This window comes from Pipistrellus hanaki (genome assembly GCF_964339955.1).
Source record: "Pipistrellus hanaki genome assembly, chromosome: 11".
Taxonomy (NCBI): Eukaryota; Metazoa; Chordata; class Mammalia; order Chiroptera; family Vespertilionidae; genus Pipistrellus; species Pipistrellus hanaki.
This window is the reverse complement of record NC_140513.1, coordinates 15,489,536-15,511,078: the sequence shown is the minus strand read 5'-3', so window position 1 is coordinate 15,511,078 and position 21,543 is coordinate 15,489,536. Positions and strand designations below refer to the sequence as shown.

The following is a 21,543-nucleotide window of genomic DNA, read 5'->3' as shown; positions in this document are numbered from 1 at the left end:
AAAACATTTTAGAAACAGGTGCTAGGCTCCGGGTAAGGACCCGAAGAGGGGCCGGCAGTTTGCAAAGCCCCGGCCCCGGCCCCACCGGGACGTGCCCCTTCCGTTGGAGGCTTTCTGCCCCCGGCCCTCGCCTGCCGCTGAGATGCCCTTCAGTCTGTGCTGTTTCGGTGTCTGGGTAAAGTGAAGTGGTTTTTATCACACATTTCCTGTTTTCAGCCCAGAGGGAGATGAACTCTTCTATGTGAGAACCCTCAGAGGCTCTTTTCAGTTATTCCTCTGTCTGATCTTTCCGGGGATGAAAAACTCAGTCCTCCTAACCTTTTCAAACCTTTTTCTCCCTTTCTCACCGCCCTCCCCCCCCCCCCCCCCCCTCGGTAACAGCAGAACAAAGCGCTCGCTCAGCTCTGCGAAGGCGAAGGTGCAGCCACAGCTGAGCAGAAAGCCCTCCGAGGCTCGGGCCACGGCCAGGGCTGGGCCTTCAGTCCTAAATGTGCCACCACCAGCAGGCTGACCCCATCACCACGTGCTTTCTGCTGGGCCTGCGCTAGGCCTTCCCGCCTGAGCCTTCTACAGCCCGCTTCACCTCCCTAAGGGCCAAGCCTGAACTTCATCAGGTGCACTCTTCCTCAGCCACCTTTCGGGGTGAAATAACGTTAACGTCTAGCCGTATTTCCCAAGGTCCTGTTTCCCAACCCCCCAGCTGCTGTGCTTGCAGATCTGTTCTCCTTTCCGTTAGCCTCACGGCTGATTTAAACCCGACCAGATTCCAGGCAAGAAATGGGTGGTGTCTGCAGAGCGCAGTTCTTCCCTCTGGGTATGTAAGGGGGGAGGACCCAGAAGGCGACCCTCACAGCCATTCCCGGGTGTTGACAACATCCAGCCCCTCCCAGGAGCAAAGGAGAATCTGGGGCTGCCCTGTGAGAGAACTTTAAAGGGTGTGGAGGACAGCAACGAAGGAGACCTTGACCTGGAAAATAGTAAATATATTCTAAAACCACAATAATTAAAACAGTAAGGTTTAAGCACAGGGCAGGCAAAGGAATGGAAGGAGCTGAGACAATCTTGAAAAAGACCCAAATAATTGGGGGAAAATTTTTTTTTAAATAAAAAGAGACCCAAATAAACGAATGAAAATAAATAAATGTGTGACATGGAAAATAAATGAATGAAAATAAATAATGTGTGACATGAAAAATAAATGAATGAGAATAAATAATGTGTGACATGAATGGTCTTCCCAGAGGTGACAGGAAACTGGCTTATCACCTGGGGGGGTACTACCAGGTGAAGTTAGCCGTACACCATACATTCAAACCAATTCCAAACGGACCTAGGTTTACCCGGGAAAAGCAAAGATTTTAAGAAGCACTAGAAAACAAGAATTGATCTGATTTCAGCGTAGGGAAGGCTTTTCTTGGCATGACCAGAGGCAGAAACCACAAAGGAATCAATGGAATTGATCACATGAAAATTTTAAAATGTCTAAATGTCCAAAAGAATACTGAAGAGAAAACTGACGTGTAAATAACCTGGGGGTTGTGATAAGTGGAACAAAAGATTAATCTCATTCATGTAGGCAAACTATTAAAATCCATAAAGAAAAGAGGTAATGTAAGGGCAAATGCGTTAAAATTCCTCTCTAAAACCCACCAAAATGAACGAAAAGAACCAAAAAAGGAGAAACATTTATTTGTACAAAAAAAAAAACCCCACAAAAATCCCAGCATTATACTATGAAAACTTCAAGTAAATGCAAGGAATTAATACACATAAATAAATATGTATCAATAAAGACACCACAGTCATTCTTTCCTCATCCTTACCACCCCAGAGAGAGCATGCTGCCCACTCAAGGCAGGATCAATTGAAATTGATGGCAAGAGAAGAACTGGCAGCTTACACCATAAGTCATCAGCTATCACACAGCTAGCTGCATCACCCCATCGATAAAATTTATGAGACGTGGCTCCCAGCAAGAAGGAACAATTTTTTTTTTTCATCTCTATATCAGCACTTAGCCTGGGTCTGTGTACATAACCAATCAATAACTGTCGGCTGAATTAAATTGTTAAGTTGCAGCACGCCCCTCCCCCACTCCTCGGCCCCGCAGAAACCCTGGTTCTGGGTTCCTCGGAGTTCCCATCGGTGAGATTCAGTTTAATGTAAGACACTCAGAGGGAAATCCCATTCACTTTTCTTCTGGGAAGTCAGCTGCTGCATTTTCCAGGGCCAATCCCCTTCCTTGCCTGACATTTCTGGTCAAATTCAAATGTCCATGATGTTTCTGAAACAAAGCCATAGCTTCAACAACTACATGTGCCTCTAAACAACAACAACAACTATATATATATATATATATATATATATATATATATATATATATATATCAGAAGAATGAATGAATATATCTATATATATATAGATAGATAGATAGATAGATATAGATATAGATATAGATATAGATATATTCATTCATTCTTCTGATATAGAGAAACTTTCCCATTCACGTTTTCTAAAAAGCCACCGAAAGGATTTGCACCTCCCCGGCCCCTCTCACCCTCTCTCACTGCCAACACGTGCCCCTGTCCATCCGCATTCCTAGATCCTCAGACCTCTGCTGAAGTCGGCAGTACTGCAGTGTATCTGGGGCGCTAGTTTTCATTCTATTCCCATCAGCAAAAAATTTGTTTAATGTAAGACACTCAGAAGGAAAATTCACTCACTTTTCTTCTGGGAAATCAGCTGCTTTGCATTTTTCAGACCCAAATTGCTTAACATTTCTGGTAAAATTCCAAAGTTCACAATTTTACGAAAATAAAGCCACATCTTAGGCAGGCGTACCTCTTCATATCAACATATAAGGTTCCCTTTTTTCCTCTTTTATAAAAGGGATTGGGGTCTCTCCCCCCCCCCCCACCCCCCACCCCCCGCTGCTATCCTTCACCCCCTTTCTTGAGATCTTAACAGCTTGAATTTTTACACTTTTTTTTAATTGCAAATTCTTTAAAGTAGGGTAGAGTTGGAAAATATGCTGAAGATCTAGCCCTTCAAGCAGCTCACCAGTGCTCCCTGGTGGCCATAATCACAAACACAGAAGGAATTTAACCAACACCCAGGTACACACTACCCAAAATTTAACCAATGGTAACATTTTGTTTCAGATTCCTTTGTAAGAAATAAAACAGTTACACAGAGGCCCCTTAGCGCCCCTCTCCAATTCCATGTCCTTCTTCCTCTCTTTCTTAAAGTTCATCCCATAATGATAAAAAGGAATACTGTTCCTCTTTCTCCAGGCCCAGCCACAGCTCCGTGGTGACCCTGTGCATCCCAGTACCTTTACTTGACAGGTACCTGTTATCTGGGTTGTTAGGGAGATGACCTCGGGAAGGACAGAAGACCAGGCGCCAATGCTGACACTGTAGTTGGTACCGGGACGCAGGTGCAAGCACATCTCCGGAGCCTGGCTGCTGGTAGTGATGTTAAAGGTGATTTCCTGGGCAAACTCCTTCTGATACCATCTCTGGCCCTGAATGCGGAGCTAGAACACACAGAAGTTCACGGGTGAATCACAAGCTTGAAGGGCTAGATCTTTACCTTTCTCATGAACTCTCTTGCTCTTGACTCTACAGTTCCTTCAAAACGCGAAATGCAATAATAAGTAAAGATTAGAGTCGCCACACCACAAATATTGTAGTTGCAATAGTATCAGTGTAATAAATGTATTTTTTTTTATATCAAAATGCACAAAAGGTCGAGGTGCCAAACACTGGCAACTTTCTCTTTCTTGTTCTCACATCCACGATACATAGTTCAACGTGGAAGTGCATTGGCGAAAGTTTAGAAGCAAGGCCAAAGATCATTTCCCTAGAAAGACAATTGAGAATCTGACATAAGGCCCTGGCTGACGTGGCTCAGCAGTCAGAACCATCGGCCCATGGACCTGAGGGTCTCGGGATTGAGTTCTAGTCAAGGGCACTCTGGGATGCAGGTTCGATTCCAGGCCCAGGTCAGGGCCCATGAGGGAGGCAACCAATTGATGTATCTCCTCTCTCACATCAATGTCTTTGTCTCTCTCTCCCTCCCGCCCTCTCTCCTTTCCTTCCACTCTCTAAAAAAAAAATCAATGGGAAAAATATCCTCAGGTGAGGATTAACAACAATAAAAGTCTGAAGTAGGGCTTCCCCACAACAGGACGTGAATTGGGATACCCTGAGCTGGTCTGGTAAAACCTGGGGAGGATTTTTCTCCTCTGCCCACCCCTTCCTGACATTCCCTGTACTGTCCTGTAACATTCCAGTACCTGTGCCAATCTGCACGCATGCTTCCCTCTACTTAATTCCTTTTAATAACAGCTCACCCCATGACCTTTCACTTTCTGACCGACAACCACATCTAGCTCCAAGGACCCCCTGGCCTCTCTGGGCAGCACATTCAGATCCTTGTCGGGGACACTGGTGTGGAGAGACACACACATGCAAAAGCCTTTGGATGCCTCCTCGGATCTGCCTGCACATCAGCCCTGCTCCAGGCTACGTGCTCACACCCGTATCACCCCTCCTGGCTTTCTCATCCGTCCCCAAGGCCACTCTTGTCAAAAACACAGCAGAAGTGCTCATTTTATTGCTTCTGGTTGTAACTGTCACTTATAATTATCCTATTCACAATGGCAGCTAAGTAAGCAGAATTTTGGGTGCTTTGATATTTTTTTAAACCTCCCACACAACCCAAACACCCATCAATAGAGTAACTTTCAGTAACTCACTAAGTACATTTCCTTCCTGCCGGCTGTCTTCGTGTTTCTCCATCTCAAGCAGGTTTCATTAAATATTGAAGCGTTGCTGATGGTCTGTTTAACTTCAGGGAGAAAAGAAGGAGAAATCAATGGACACCCCTGTACAAAAATACTACCTTTTCATTTTCCAAGGATAAGCATTTACATGGAATGATTTCAGCAGTGTTTTAATTTACAAATGAGTGATAGTAACACACTTTTACATTTATGTAAAATCAGCCCTAATGAAAGATGTAGGATTACAAGGTGCCCAATCAGAGGATCCCTCTTAAAAATTATTTAAATCTGCCCGGCTGCTATGACTCAGTGGTTGAGCTATGAACCAGGAGGTCATGGTTCATTCCTAGTCAGGGCACATACCCTGGGTTGTGGGCTCGATCCCCAGTAGGGGGTGTGCAGGAAGCAGCCGATCAATGATTCTCTCTCTCTCCCTCTCCCTTTCTCTAAAATCAATAAAATAAAATAAGAACATATATATATATTTTAAATGTGATATTTAAAAAACACAACTATTTAAATATCTAATTATTCTGCAAACTCTCTTGGTTTACCTAAAGTTAAAACAGCAACTCCTTGTACCCACCTTGGACAACATCACTTGCACAAATAAGCAACAGGTTGCGATTCTGAGCTGAGGGCAACATTTCAGCCCAGAACTGAGAATCAAGCTCTGGGAGGGACTGAACATCCTTATCTTAAGCAGTCAGACATTGCATGATGGAAAGGGGGAAGGGGCTTGGCTTCTATTGGCTGGGCTTCCTCATCTCTTATGATCAAAGTACTTGTTGGCCTCCACTCTGCTTCATGGTAATCAGTCCAAAGTTAGTTCAGATCTAGTACAGTATAACCAAGAAGCAACCTCCACCCGCAGCTTTTTTAAAATAAAGACTACTTTTCAAAACTCTGATATCAGATGTCTACCGCCTTCAATAATTATCCCTGGCCCTAGACTGGAGGGAGGGAGGGAGGGAGGGAGGGAGGGAGGGAGGGAGGGAGAGAGAGAGAGAGAGAGAGAGAGAGAGAGAGAGAGAGAGAGAGAGAGGAGAGCGAGCAGACTTGCTATGGAGTTTCATAGGAACGCTGTGATAATGAAGAAGTGATAAAGACAACTCCCAAAGCATCTGAAAAAGAAGTCTCATGGAAGCCAAGCCTTTATGTGTAAGTCCCGGGCCAGACAGGGTCCTACAAACGAAGGCAAGTTGGTCAACGTGAGAGTTCTTTATGGATTGGGTGGCTTTGCCCAGAGGAAACCTGTCCCACAGGTCACATGCTCTCCTCTGAATGCTGTAAGACAGAGTAAGTAAGAAGGTATAGATGATTCAGGGTAACATACCTCACTTCTGGATATAGACGGTGGTTTTAGAGATAAGTAGTAATGGCCCAAGGAACCTCACACTGATGAAACATACAAAAGTGAAATAACTCCACTACTAGTTAATCAGTTCCAGACTATACAAAAAGGTGGAAAGTTTCCCAGTTCATTCACTATGACTAGATAATTACACACCCAAACGGTACAAGGATGACACAACCAATCACTGAACACACTATGCCAAACTCACTTATTACTATAAATCCAAAAATCCAAAATAAAACACTAGCGAATAGGCAGTAAATTCAAAGTACAATATATTATGATCAACAACAGAGATTTATTCTGGGAAAACAGATGATCATTATTGGGAAAGCTGTTAATAGATTAAAAGAGAAAACAGCATATGATTATTTTTATAATTACAATGATTAATACATTTAATAATTAAGATTAATACATTCCTATCTAAAATTCTTAGTAAACTAGAATTTCATTTGATAGAAACTCCTTAATTTAAAAGTGTTTATTAGAAGCCACCATGCTTATAAAACATACTCAGTAAAACAATGAAGCAATTTCTAAGTTAAGAACAATACAAGGATGCATGGTCTCATAACTATTAGTTAGCATTAGTCAGAAGATTCTAGACAATCAGAAAGAGGCAAGAAAAAAAATTAGCTATAAATACCAGTAAGAAAGAGAACAAATGACGCAAATGCCAGTAAATCTAAGAGAATCAACTGGAAAACAAATATAAAATGGTTTGAAAACGGAAAAACAAATAATAGGAGTTTGGCAAAGTGCACACAACCACAAGAACATAGAAATCTAATAGTTTCCTATATAGCTGCAAGAACAAGTATGGTAGGCTGAATAATGGCCCCCAAAGATGTCCATATTCTGGTCCCTCAAAATTATAAATGTGATTAAGATAGGGAGATTTTCCTGGATTAGTCACATGAGCCCAAAGCAGTGACAAGAGTCCTGATAAGAGGAAGATAAGAAAATCAGAGTAACTGGTTGGTGTGGCTCAGTTGGTTGAGCACCATCCTGTACACCAGAAGGTCTCCAGTTCAAATCCAGGTCAGGGCATATGTCCAGGTTTCAGACTCAATTCCCAGTAGGGGGCGTGCAAGAGACAGCCAATCAATGTTTCTCTCTCAAGTGGACTTTTCTCTCCTTCTCTCTCTCTCTCTCTCTCTCTCTCTCTCTCTCTCTCTATATATATATATATATATATATATATATATATATTTTTAATTGATTTTTTACAGAGAGGAAGGGAGAGGGATAGAGAGTTAGAAACATCGATGAGAGAGAAATATCAATTAGCTGCCTCAAGCACATCCCCCCTGGGGATGTGCCCGCAACCAAAGTACATGCCCTTGACCGGAATTGAACCTGGGACCCCTCAGTCCACAGGCTGAAGGGTCCCAGGTTCGATTCTGATCAAGGGCACATGCCCGAGTTTCAGGTTCGATCCCCAGGAGGGGGTGTGCCGGAGGCAGCCAATCAGTGATTCTCTCATCATTAATGTTTCTATCTCTCTTGCCCTGTCCCTTCTTCTCTGAAATAATTTTTTTTAATATTTTTAAAAATCTGGGTTAGAAAAAGATTTGTGGACAAAAGCAGAGGTTAAACTGATGAGCTTCAAAGATGGAGGATTCCACAGGAATGCAGGCAGGCTCCGGAAACTGGAAAGGACAAAGAAGTGGGTTTTCCCCTTCCCATAAGACAGTAGGTTTGTGTTGTTTTAAGCCACAAAATTTGCAGTAACTTATACCAGCAATCAGAAAGTAAAACACCAAATAAAAAACAATAGAAAAATTAAAAGATCCCTATTCACAAGAGAAGACACCATGAACATCCCTGGTTGGATAGTTCAATTGGTTAGAGCATCATCCCAATATACTAAGGTTGTGGATTTAATCCCCCATTCAGATTCAAGCTCTCTTTCTCTCTCTCTCTCTGAAATAAATAAATAAAGCCCTCTCCGGTTTGGCTCTACCTAGTGGGTAGAGCATCGGCCTGTGGACTAAAGGGCTCCTGGTTCGATTCCAGTCAAGGGGACATGCCCGGTTTGTGGGTTCAATCCCTAGTAGGGTGCATGCAAGGAGACAACCAATCAACGATTCTCTCTCATCATGGATGTTTCTATCTCTCTCCTTCTCCCTTCCTCTTTGACATGAATAAAATATATATTTTTAAGTATAAAAATATATTTATAAATAAATAAATAGGTAGATGAAACAGAATAGAACCCAGAAATCAATGTATCTATGCATGGGAAATTACAAACAGTGAAATTTCAAATCAGTGAGAAATAGTTATCCATAGCAATAAGATCACATTAGACTCCCACATGGTGTTGGGTATGCACACGTAATGATATGGTAGTGGTGGGTCTGTAATTCCTCCTGCTCACAGGAATGCGGGAGAGCAACTCTGGGCAAAATCAATTGTTATTGCCTCTGCATTCTCTTAGTACCTTGCAAATGCCTCAATTACAAGCACCTCATGTCATATTAACCCAATGGAACAGAGGTGCTCTGAATAAGACATAGTTTCTGCCCTTAATATGTATTTCATCTAGGAGAAGAGTTACTCCCTCTATCGGTATAACAAAAATAGAAGAGAGTGCATAACAAATGTCATAAGGTAAATTTAAGCAATAATTAACATCTGGTAGATGCTTATTGTGTATTAGGAATTGTGCTGGTTCTCCATAACTCATTCAGTCTCACAAGTCTATGAGACTCCAGAGATGAGAAAGGTAATGCTTCTGGGAAAGGAGAGAATTAAACGGAAGGACTTGGTATCCTTGGGAGACTACATGGTGATGGGGAAAAAGAACTCAGAGGGAAATGCAAGATTCTGCAAGGCAAAAGAGAATCCTTGAATAGAATACACAATTTTTCTCCACCTCTCACACAAAAAAAATAATAATAATAATAACACAACAAAAATATCCTCTAAAGAAACTGCATTTCACTCAATGACAGAAGAGGGCACTCTTAACTTAGAAATCTTATTAATCCTTTTAATTACCAATTATGACTAAGGAGTTAATAGACCTTAAGAAGAAACTTTAATCAAAACATTTCAAATAGCACCAGGCTGGTGTGGCTCGGTTGGTTGGAGCGTGGTCCTGTGCACCAAGGGGTGGCAGGTTCGATTCCCGATCAGGGCATATACCCAGGTAGTGGCTTCCATCCTTCTCTCCTCACCACCCTTTCCTCTCTCTAAAACTCCAACTTAAAGAAAGAATTAAAATGAGATTAAAAAGAAGTAAAAACATTTAATAGGCAATTGAAATGTAATATAGACAAAGATCCAACATATGTATAATTAAAGTCTCTAAAGAAGAAAAACATTGAAACAGTTAACATTTAAAACTATAATCCAGCCTTAACTGGTTTGGCTCAGTGGATAGTATCGGCCTGCAGACTCAAGGGTCCCAGGTTCGAGTCCAGTCAAGGGCATGTACCTTGGATGCGCGCACATACCCAGTATGGGGTGTGCAGGAGGCAGCTGATTGATGTTTCTCTCTCATCAATGTTTCTAACTCTCTATCCCTCTCCCTTCCTCTCTGTAAAAAATATCAATAAAAAAAATATATTTAAAAAAAAACTAATCCAGGATAACTTTACACAAATTAGAAATATAAATACTGAAAGGGCCTACCTGATACCTGAGAAATATCACCCAGAACAATCAAGCCACGAAAAACTATTAGACTTTAAAGAAAAATCCTTAGCATCTCCACTCAAAGAAATAAATAAGGAAGGAAGGAAGGAAGGAAGGAAGGAAGGAAGGAAGGAAGGAAGGAAGGGAGGGAGGGAGGGAGGGAGGGAGGGAGAGAGAGAGGGAGGGAGGGAGGGAGGGAGGGAGAGAGGGAGGGAGGAGGGAGGAAGAAAAGCATGAGAAAGGATATAATAAATATGAAAGCAAACATTAATGACTCAGAGCAGGAGTCAGCAACTTCTTTTCTACAGAGTCAGTTGGGAAATATTCCAGGCTTTCTGGGCCATCAGCTCTGTCACAACCACTCAACTCTGCCTTCGTAGCACAAAAGCAGTCACAGACAATATGTACATGAATTCTTTATTTACCCCATGAGTATGGTCCTACCTAGCTGGATATACAATATCACTATCTTTTTCTTTTTTTTAAAATTACTTTCCCTGTTTTGGACACATTATAAATGATTGGATATCCCAAGCCAGTTTCTGGCTTGATCATCTGCAAGTATGAATTTCTCAGGCTAATGGTTTGTAAGACAAGTAGGCAGACTTCAGACATAACTCTTCCAACACAGAACAGTTCTAATATTTATCATTTTGTGGGAAAATGTGAGAAACAACATTAAATTAATTGTGGCCTTTGGCTATCTTTTGTTTGGACTTCAATTCTGTAAACAAGAATCAGCCATGGGGGATATTTTATAAGGTCACCATAGAGCTCAAAGGATGCATATTCAAAACCTACATCATAAACCACCCTCAGGGTTTTCTACCAGGGAATAGAGAGAAGAATGCTCTATCCCCCCTTCTTTTGGTTTTAATTCACAGTGAATGCCTGAGCTGTGGTAAAAGAACCTGCTTTTCTTATTGTTGGGCACATTCGTAGAATGCTGTGTGTGACAGTGGCTTTCTCAACACAGATTAGGTCAGGACCTCTTGGGTGGAATGTGGATATTATCATTCTTTGTTTCCCCTTTTTAATTAATTTATATATTAAATATACTTATATCTGACAAGCAATCTTTTTTATTTCAGGATAAGGAGCAAGAGATAGAAACATCAATGATAAGCGAGAATCATTGATTGACTGCCTCCTGCACACCCCACACTGGGGATTGAGCCCACAACCTGGATATATGATCTGGCCGGGAATTGAACCATGACCACCTGGTTCAAAGGTCCATACTCAACTACTGAGCTATGCTGGCTGGGGGTTTTGTTTTCTTTTTCCTTTTAAAAAATCTTTCTTGTTGAGAATATTACAAATGTCCCCCATACCCCCACATTGCCCCACTCCACCAGGTTCCCACCCACCCTAGGCCTTCATGGCACTATTGTCTCTGCCCAAGGATTATGCCTATATGCATATAAGTTCTTTGATTAATTTCTTCCCGCTAAGAGCTGCAGTGAGTATGAGAGGGAGACCTCAGGAAGACAGGAGCAGGATCCTCTTCTCCTGTTTACCGTCCAAGGGGGCAGCCTCTCCACCCGGTTGGCCACAAATTTGTCTGGGAAACCCCAGTAGATGTAAGAACAAAAGACCTTATAGAGACTTCTGTGTCCCTTCCCACCAGGGGGAGCTGTGGAGTTGACATCCTCACAAGGCCCCAGGCCTTTCTAAGGAACCTGACCTTCATTAGGCCACTATTCTCTATGGCGGTTCCTGCGCTCACACACAGTCTGCTCAGGAGGCCTCTCCGTCCTGCCAGTGCAGACATGGTGCATCTCACGTTTCTGATCCCCTGGGAATTAGTTCTTAGCTGTCCATAATGACTACCCTTAGGGCTCAGGTTTGGGGTGAGAGTCAGGAGGCTTCAGAGAATGCTCACTCCATCACTACTGGGGAGCCCTGAGTACAACAGTCCATTCCTGGTTTGTACCCTCTGTGAGCCAGAACCGCTGTGTGGAAGGAAGGGGAGAGGTGGTAAGTTTCAGGCACCCTGGTCCCCAGACAAAGTTGGTAGTTTATTAGGACTACAAACCAAGTCTCTCGACTTCCAGACTAGCATTCTTTATGGTCCCCACATCGCACAATTTACATATTTCGCCCGTGGTCCTGAGATACAGAACAGAAAGGCATGCAGACCTACCTGTAGGTGCAGTTGTTATCGTTATTTGCACTGAGTGCTGCTCGGGCGATCCCAGCAGGGTGATATTCACCGTGTAATCAGTTGCCGGGTACAGGTCTAAACACACTACTGGAGCTCGCTCCCCCGTCGTGAAGTTAAATGACGCCGTGTGATAGAAATCACTCAGATACCACCTTCGGCCCAGAATTTTAAACTGTCACGGGATGAAAAGAACGTGTTGCATTACCTTTTCTGTTGGCTTGCAGCTATCCAGACCAGAAGCAAAATACATATAAAGCAAGAAGCGTTCTTCTATTCGCGCTGACCCCGCTGTTAGAAGGATGTTTCATGCAGCGGCATGCTCACCTGGGGAAGGACTTGGCAAAGCTGCCCTGCCTACTCTACGCAACTTCCCCCCCGAACAGCCACAGACCAAGCTTCGCATGCACAGCTTCATCTCAGGTGAGCAAGATGTCAGGCTATTCTAAGAGGATCCCTGAATGCCTACCCAGTGAAGGAGACTGCCCTAAAGCTGCTGGGCAAAATTATTTTAAATTCTTTTCATTTCTAAGGAATCCATAGATGAATCTCAAGGAACAGTTGTTGTTGGGTTTTTTTTTTGTTTTGTTTTGTTTTTTTAAAATATATTTTATTGATTTTACACAGAGAGGAATTGAGAGGGACAGAGAGTTAGAAACGTTGATGAGAGATAAACATCGACCAGCTGCCTCTTGCACACCCCCCACTGGGGATGTGCCCGCAACCAAGGTACATGCCCTCGACCGGAATCGAACCCGGGACCTTTCAGTCCGCAGGCCGATGCTCTATCCACTGAGCCAAACTGGTCCAGTTGTCAAGGAACAGTTTTTAAACTTATGAGAACTACTCCAAATTATGCATTCAAAGCAACTGTGCAATGTTATTTCACCTTTTCTTTTCTAGTTGAGCTCTGGTTAAAAAAACAACAACAACAACAAAAAACAACAACAAAAAAACACACAATCATACCTCATCCAATACCAAACTCAAGTTGCAGGTATAATATAGGGACTTACAAGGGCAAATACGTGTGAGGGTCCCGGAAGTCATGTAATGTGATTATCCCTTGAACGATCAGTGTTACTTTAACTGGGTGTTCATGTGGTTAGTGTTTCCTCTGGTGCTCATGCCATTGGCTATCCCACCCCCTATCCTTCTGCATCACTGTCATTCTTCCATAGTCATCCAACACTCTGTTACAGGACTCATGGGAGAGCCCTCTCTCCTCAATTCCCAGCATTCTCTTGTGTAATTTAAATGTTTTTATCCATAAGTCATCAAAACCTGGCCTCAGAGTATCTTGAGCTCAATGCTATGAAGTTCTTTCACTGAACTTTAGTGACTCAGAACCGCAGCCACATCTTAGACTGTGTCATCATCAGAGTTGCTCCACCAACATCTCACAACACCCTAATCGTCTGCACTGCTCACTCCCACTAGAGATGATCTCTCTCAAAAAAAACCCCCCAAATTTCCTCACTCATAATTTTCTGCCAAGCTCTAGTCGGTTTTGCTCAGTGGTCACGTGATCTATTCCAGTCAAGAGTACTTCGGTTGCAGGCTCGATCCCCAGCCCTGGTTGGGGCACATGCAGGAGGCAACCAATTGATGTGTCTCTCTCATATTGATGTTTGTCTCTCTCTCTCTCTGTCTCCCCCTCTCCTTTCCACTCTCTCTAATAATCAATGGGAAAATATCTTCAGGTATGTTTAATTGTATAGTTTGACTTTCCAGGCCCCGATACATGATATGCTTTTGGTAAATGATTAATTAATTAATTTTAATTTCATACTTAGTCTACTCATTGCCAGATGATTTTCTAGGCACCGAAAATATGGCACAAAAAACAAAAACAAATCTCAGTTCCTGCCTGAGCTTATTCATAATTTTACTTGAGATTTGTGCTGTATAAAAAGTCAAGTTAAATGAGGACCAATAGCCATGCAATAAGTTTCTTAAAAACCCACATTCAAGTGTGAACTCAATAGCAAAATAAGCTGTAATTATTAAATGCACTAAATTATAATACATGTAAAATACCAGACAAAGGAAATGATAGCACGTAACCAAATAAGGTCTTCCTTCAATTTAGTCCCTCACTTGTATCCATCTCACATCTCACATCCATCGCTAGAAACAAAAACTGTCTAGAAGTGCATTTCATGAGTGGTTTCAAACTTCGAATCCTCACTCAGAGAGCACCCAAACTTTTAAGTGACCCAATTCTTTAATAAATAACATAAGAGATCTTACTTGGTACGTTTGTTCTGATCCAACTTTCCTAGAATGCCTGTTCAGTTTCAAACAAGCTTCATTAAATAGTGAGACATTGAAAATTCCATCATCTTCTGAGAGATCATCTAAAAAATAAGAGAGAACATATGAAAAGATTGCATCACCTTAGCAAAACATATCGTGGCTAATCACAATCGAAATTCTGACATCTTAATACAGCCAATAGGGTGTTTAACAGCAAGAGCAGTGCATTTGGCTTCAAGTCCTGGCTCTACAACTTCTTAACTGCATGACCTTAGCTAACCCACTTAGCCCCTCCGAACCTGTTTCCTAATTTGTGAAATCAAGTAATCCAGTTTGCATCTCTTACATCATAGGCTATTGAGAGAACCAAATGGAAAAAAAAAATGCATTTTAAAAAAAATGCAGTAAACTAATAAAGCTGTGGTATTTTTAGAAAGTTAATCCTATCACTTGGATAGTCCATAAGTAAAATGCCATGTTTTAAGCATATCAATAGCCAGAAAAATCTGAGAATAGGAAAAAGGTGAATAAAGGCAAAGGCCATGGAACAGAACTCTCAGAATGAGTGTTTCCAACCTAGAAGATGACCAGAAAGCAGGTGACTAGTGAGATGTTTGTTCTCATAGCAGACAATACTCAGGAACCTGCTCATATGAGTCCTAGGGCAGTAAAGTAATCAGAAGCAGACTAATTTCACCCACTATTCAGAAAAAAGTAATTTCATGACTCCTGTAGTCTAATTCATTCCACCAATGCTCCATTTTCTTAATGTAATCAAGAGAAGAGGTTAGCAATGAATAAAGAACTCACAGAGTCTGGGAGGACCACAGCTAATTTTCAAGGAAAAGCAAATTTCCTACCACACAAGCCTGCGTATTTTCTCCAAGTGAGAAAAAATCTGAATGTCTATCAGAGGGAAGCTTTTCATAAACACCTTTTATGTCTATTTCTCCTGCAGGAGTCTCTGCTACCTAAGAAGTAATGATGATTACAGTAAATTATTCTACTCAAAATCAGAACTGTCCACAGAATTGTCACCATCACGGGCATTTGCAGCACAAGGCAATTAGCTGGGAGAAAATATTCTTGGTTATAAATGGAAATGTGGAAATACGGTTATGAGAGAGAATCTGAAGGCCTATCACGTGTTCTTCTTCATCTTCACAACTTTTGTGTTACAGGTTTCCTAAGGACGTTAGAAATAAAAACTGTCACATGTATGCAAATGGCTTTGAGGCGCATCGAATGTATGTTAAGAAATGTCACACGTGGTCTATGTACACCAACAGAACATAAAGCAAAACTACCATCTGCATAGTTCTCGTCTCCATATGACTTTCCCACGTACAGCCATTATCATCTGGAGACCTTCTAAGGGGAGGCCTAGAACCTCCAGGTTCCATCAGCCTGGCAAAAGCACAGACTTGGACTTTCCTGCCTTCATAGGCAGTAAGATCATAATGAAGCCAGGCAACGCGGAGCTGGCTCAAGAGTGACAATAATACCTATCAGAACAGCAAAATGCTCAGAAATAAAGCTCAGGGCAGTGAGTTTTCTCATAGCTGCTCCCCAAAGGACACCAGATCATCCATCTTACAGTAAATCCTTCAAGATGAGATCATTATGAGATAAGCACACAAATATTATCCAATAAAAAGTAAGGTCAAATGTAATGGCATCTGTGTGTGTGTGTGTGTGTGTGTGTGTGTGTGCAAAGTATCCCATTCCTCAGGGAGTAGAAGATAGAAATCACTGTGCAGAGAGATAAAACAGAGAAAAATGGAGAGACTTTGGTATGAAACATTAGAATGCAGTAAGGTTGAAACATATACCTGTTTAAATAATTGTTATACGTATTGTTATAAATCAATATAAAAATGAACTCTTTAAAGATGCAATACACATTAAAAGTATTTAGAAATGAGCTGGCAATAAAATGCCATGTTCAAACAATAACATCAGAAAAGCTAGAGGAGAAGAAATAAAAGGAAATAAAACATACAAATACCCACGTCTTATTCAAGGAGAAGTTAACATTATTTCCATCTTAATGCTGATAATCAGAGGAATACATATTCAAGTAGGCTGATTTTTGTTTTTTAATATGTATTGTAGAATTAAAGCAAAATCTATATTGTCTGAATCATTCAAAAAGAAACCCCGAGCAGCAAAAAGAAAACAATGAACATAACAAAGTAGCATAAAAAAGAATAAAATAAATAAGATGACAGAAGAAAGGAAAATTTTATCACAAACAACACTAATGTAAATTGCTTAACTACAAAAAAATAACACTTTTCTCAAAAAGGTTTCTCAACATATGCAGCTCCTAACACACATCCCTAACAATGTTATCCGCGGAGCTTTTAAGGAGAACAAAAGTGGGTGAAGGCGAATCAGACAAACCAAGCACAAAGAAATCAAGAAAAACAATATTACTAATCAAAGTATAATTCAAGGCAAACAATATTAAACAGGATAAAGTGAGCCATTTGTTACTAGTAAAAGTTCGACTCTACAATAAAGTTATCAGTCATGAACATAAATATCATGATATCAAAAGGCATGAAACAAAAAAATGAGAATTCCTAAGAGAGATTGAGAAAAATGGCAATCCAAGCAAGCAACAACAAAAATTAAAGATAAACAAACAGAAGATCTGGAAAATCTTATTAATAGGGTTCATTGAAACCTAGGTCTACTCTACCTACAAGAAAACACTCTACCACCCACCACCAACCACAAAATTACAAAAATTGGCCAAAATTACAAAAATTAGCCAAGAGTTAGCCCCCTCAAAATGTCAACAAATCCACTGAAAGAACGCCAAAATGTAATTAAACTAGAAATAACAATGAAGTACAAATGTCTTTAAAAATACCACTTGCATAACACATAATTAATCCTTCAATCAATGGGGAAATCAAAATGGCAATTATATAGTGCTTTGACAGTAAGGATAAAGAGAACATACATTAACAAACTCATAAATAATTCTTAAGTCAAAAGGAAAATCACAATAGCAATTATATCTTGCCATAAAAGTAAGAATAAAGAGAATAGGTATCCATCCATACCTAAGGAATTCTGCCCAAGCTCAAATTATAGATAGGAAGGAGAAAGAAGCATTAGAGACTTTTATTATCAAACAGGAAAGAATGGAAATAAGTTGGATTATGCATTCAATTCAAGAATTTGAGGATAGAACAATATAACCAATTTAAGAGAAGCAGAACAAAGTAATTAAAATAAGGGAGAAATTAATGAGGTAGAAAAAAGAAAAAACAATGGAAAAAAAAACAACACTAAATTTATTGAGGCGGTGTGTGTATGTGGGAAGGGTGGGGAACAGTAGTAAAACAGGCAATTCAAGCTAAACTAATCCATTTTTTAAAAAGAGAAAACAGCTCTAACCGGTTTGGCTCAGTGGATAAAGTGCTGGCTTGCGGACTCAAGGGTCCCAGGTTCGATTCTGGTCAAGGGCATGTACCTTGGTTTTGGGCCCATACCCAGTAGGGAGTATGCAGGAGGCAGCTGATCGATGTTTCTCTCTCATCAACGTTTCTAACACTCTGTCCCTCTCCCTTCCTCTCTGTAAAAAAATCAATAAAATGTGTTTAAAAAATAAAATTAAAATAAAAAGAGAAAACAACAAAATTAGGAATAAGAATAACCTGGGGTTATACAACTTTTAGTCCCAGAGGAGTTGTAAATAAATGTTCCAAATGACATCTGGCCAATATATTTTAAAGCTCAACAACGGGGACCCTTTTTAAGGAAAACATATATTATAAAAATTGACTCAAGAAAATGTAAGAAACAAACAAACCACAAATAATCATAGAAGAAACTGACAAAGTTATCAAAGAATTATATCCCCAAAGGGGTGAGACTTAAATAATCTTATGAACAAATGTGTCCAACTTTAAAGAAAGGGAATAATTCAAAAATTATATAAACTTTTCCGGAACATGAAAAATATGGAAAGCTTCACAATTCATTTGAAGAGAACTAGCATGATCCTGAAAATAAAATCAACAGTTAAATATACAGGATCTAGAAGGAAATGATAAATCTTTACAAAAGTGCATAACAAGGGAAGTGCATAACAAGGGAAGACAAAATCTAAGTATATACTGAGTACCTGTTTCCCACTGAGGCCACTCAATCTAATTAATCCAATTCTCACTAGATTAATTTGCAAATTTAATCCAACTCCACTTAAAATTTAAGACGGAGGAACGTGGGCTGGAGACATTAAACATGTCAGCCATGGTCACCCCACTCCTCAAGGCAGGGTGAAGATGCAAAATCAGGTCTGTCTGACCCCAAAGAACATGCTTTTCCAGTGGAGATTAACTTGAAGAAGTAATAAGATATTAGTAAAAACAGCTGACCCTGAACAGCAAACTGCCATTCTGACCGAACAATGAAAAATGAGTTTGAAGTCCTGGGATGCTCTTTTTAAAAAAAATATTCCTAATAAATCCATAGCAGTTTATTATTAATTTTGTACAAGCTTCTCTAGTTACCATACTAATTTTATAATATATTTCCTTATATGTTATTGACTTAGAAAGAAATCATTTTGTTTTAGTCATATACTAGTACAAGTACCCAAGGATCTAATTTCTATAATTTCGTAGTTGGCTTTGTATTGCTAAGATTGGCAGTCTTTTTTATTATTCTACCAAATCTCTAACACTTCCTGTTCCTAGTGGCAGCAATAACTGAAGGCTGGCATACATCTTCTTAAGTGAAAACTATCTTAACTCCCCCCAAATAAAAAAAATGACCCCAATGACTTCTCCAGGTTTGCTTACAAAGTGTTTAATTAGTCCTAATACCCTATAACTAGAATTATTTTTAAAAAACCTATAACTGTTACAATCCTCCTATATAATAAAAATCTAATATGCAAATTGTTCCCTCGACTGGGTGTTTGACTGGCGGGGGCAGGGCCGGCCAGCCCAATTGGCCCCAATTGGGGCTGGTAGGCCAGACCCCACCAGTGCATGAATTCGTGCACCGGGCCTGTAGTATTACTATAAAAATCTATGTGATAACTATATGCAATAAGGTTTATTACTACTTCTCGAAGCTTCTTCCTGCCAATATCTCTTTTCATCCAACACTTACCATCCTGCACCCTGGGACTGCCTACCCCTATCCACTCGCCCACGGCCAACATGATTACCCAGCCCGGATCAGTCCTGGGGTCAGTTCCCATTTAAGATGTAAAGCCACTAGGTTAGTGTCTCAGGCTTCTCTCGCAGACAAAAGTCGGAAATGATTTTTGTCATTTCAAAGAGCCATGTGGCCGCCTCTCTTGCCTTGGGTAACTGAGCACTGACTGCATCATCACCTCACGTTGTCTTCTTTTAAATGCCTTACCACCTCCCACTTTAATCAGACGCCCCACTGAGACAACACATTGCGCCTGGCGTCCCTAGTATAGGAATCCCTCCTGCTGGACCTTCTCCTGGCCACGGATCTCAGGGAGCAGCTCTGAACTCTCCTGCCCAGTTGATTCTGAAGCATATTTCCCCTACATCCTGTGCTTCGCATTTTCTGGGAGGAAATGAGACTTGCCTTCTACCTACCTGCTGTCTGGAACCCAATGACGGCTGGCACGGAGCGCCTGGGAGGCGCAGTGGAGATGGTCACGGTGTAGTTGGTGCCTTGGTGCAGGTCTAGGCACACGTGTGGGGTACTGCTGTCTGCGGTCAGGTTGACTGTCTCCTCATGAGCTGGTTCTATCTGGTCTGCGCGGTGTCCTTTCACGTGTATCTTTGTGAGGGGCAAAGACAAGAGAACCCACCATGACTCCAGTTAAAACGAGCAAGAGAGATTTGATGGTGCTGGATCCTTTTCTCCTACTGTCTGCTTTACACTGCACTCTCTCCTGGCTTGGGAGGTTGCGGGGTTGGGGTGGGGGGTGCAGGGGGAGAGGGAAGGGGGAGTGGGGCATGTGAAATCAGGTAAACCTCTGCTCTCAGGTATCTGATGATGAAGTCTGATCAGCCCAGTAACCAACAGGCCCTAAGAAGTGATATAAGCCGAAACCAGTTTGGCTCAGTGGCTAGTAGGGGTGTCGAACTCAATCAGAGAAGGGGCCAAAATCTAAAATCCAGCCTAAATCGCGGGCCGAATGGTTTACTGAACAGTCATAAACTGACAATGTCATAAACTGACAGCGGAGTGCAGTGATGACAGCACGGTGCGGGCTACATTGCAAGGCCTGGCGGGCTGGATTTGGCCCGCGGGCCTTGTGTTTGACACATGTGGGCTAGAGCATCGGCCTACAGACTCAAGGGTCCCAGGTTCAATTTCAGTCAAGGACACATACCTTGGTTGCGGGCACATCCCCAGTAGGGGGTGTGCAGGAGGCAGCTGATCGATGTTTCTCTCTCATTGATGTTTCTAACTCTCTATCCCTCTCCCTTCCTCTCTGTAAAAACTCAATAAAATATATATATATATATATATATTTTTTTTATTTTTAAAAAAAGAAGTGATATAAAATGAGAAGTCCTGAGTCTGAGTGCTACCCCACACACAGCTGTCCAGCCATCAACAGAGTCACAGCCTGAGACCCGCCCCCTGCCACCTGTCACAGAGTCAGCAGCCACTCCTAGGCTGACGCTGGGGGAGTGACGTGCGAGTGCTTGGAAACAAGCTCTGATACCAAATATCATCGCATCCCCACACATACACCCTGTCCACAAACACATTGAAAACAAAATGTGAAGTAAAATAATCCAGATATCTTAAAACAAACAACAACAAAAAAAAACTGTTCCCCTTTTAATGGATGATGGGATTGGAGAGCAATTAGGTTGAGAGGTTCTTCGGGAAGCAAGTCCGGCACCTCGCGTTCCCCAGGATCCCATTCCTGCCCCGGAAGGAAAAAGGCGGTCCCTTTGCTTACCACATACAGGATGCCGGAGGTCACTCTTCCCAGGTTTGTCTGCCACCTCACACAGGTGCCATTAAACACGGACACATCGTTAATTTCTGTAATTATCTCTAAAACAGAAAAAACAGACGGTCCGCTCACAAAAGGCGTCGGTGAATTTTGGAAAAATCCGAACAGCGAGCGACCGGGTTGGAGGGCATGACTTCGTTGACCTGTCCAGCGAATATCTGCTGCTCACGGTTCCTGCTCTGATTCAGAAAACCAATCAGGCAAGTCAAGCTACCCTAGGCCTATCACCCCATTTATCTTCATCATGAATGATCCTGGCCCGTGACCTGACTTGGAGGAAATTCTGACCCATACTCCTGCTTGGGTGAGTGTGGGTAAGAATTTCAACCTGTGGTCGA

At 41.5% G+C, this 21,543-nt stretch overlaps 1 protein-coding gene across 3 annotated transcripts in view; it reads right to left on the bottom strand.

The window, feature by feature from the left end:
• SUSD1 (sushi domain containing 1) overlaps positions 1–21,543 on the bottom strand; it is a 79,005-nt gene that overhangs the window by 13,095 nt on the left and 44,367 nt on the right. For all 3 annotated transcript variants that reach the window (XM_084899202.1, XM_084899203.1, XM_084899204.1), the window contains 6 exons: positions 21,149–21,246; positions 19,821–20,007; positions 14,212–14,318; positions 11,941–12,133; positions 4,763–4,854; positions 3,352–3,538 (listed from right to left, as the gene is read on the bottom strand). In XM_084899202.1, the coding sequence (XP_084755328.1) occupies positions 3,352–3,538; positions 4,763–4,854; positions 11,941–12,133; positions 14,212–14,318; positions 19,821–20,007; positions 21,149–21,246 (864 nt within the window). The remainder of the gene's footprint in view (positions 1–3,351; positions 3,539–4,762; positions 4,855–11,940; positions 12,134–14,211; positions 14,319–19,820; positions 20,008–21,148; positions 21,247–21,543) is intronic.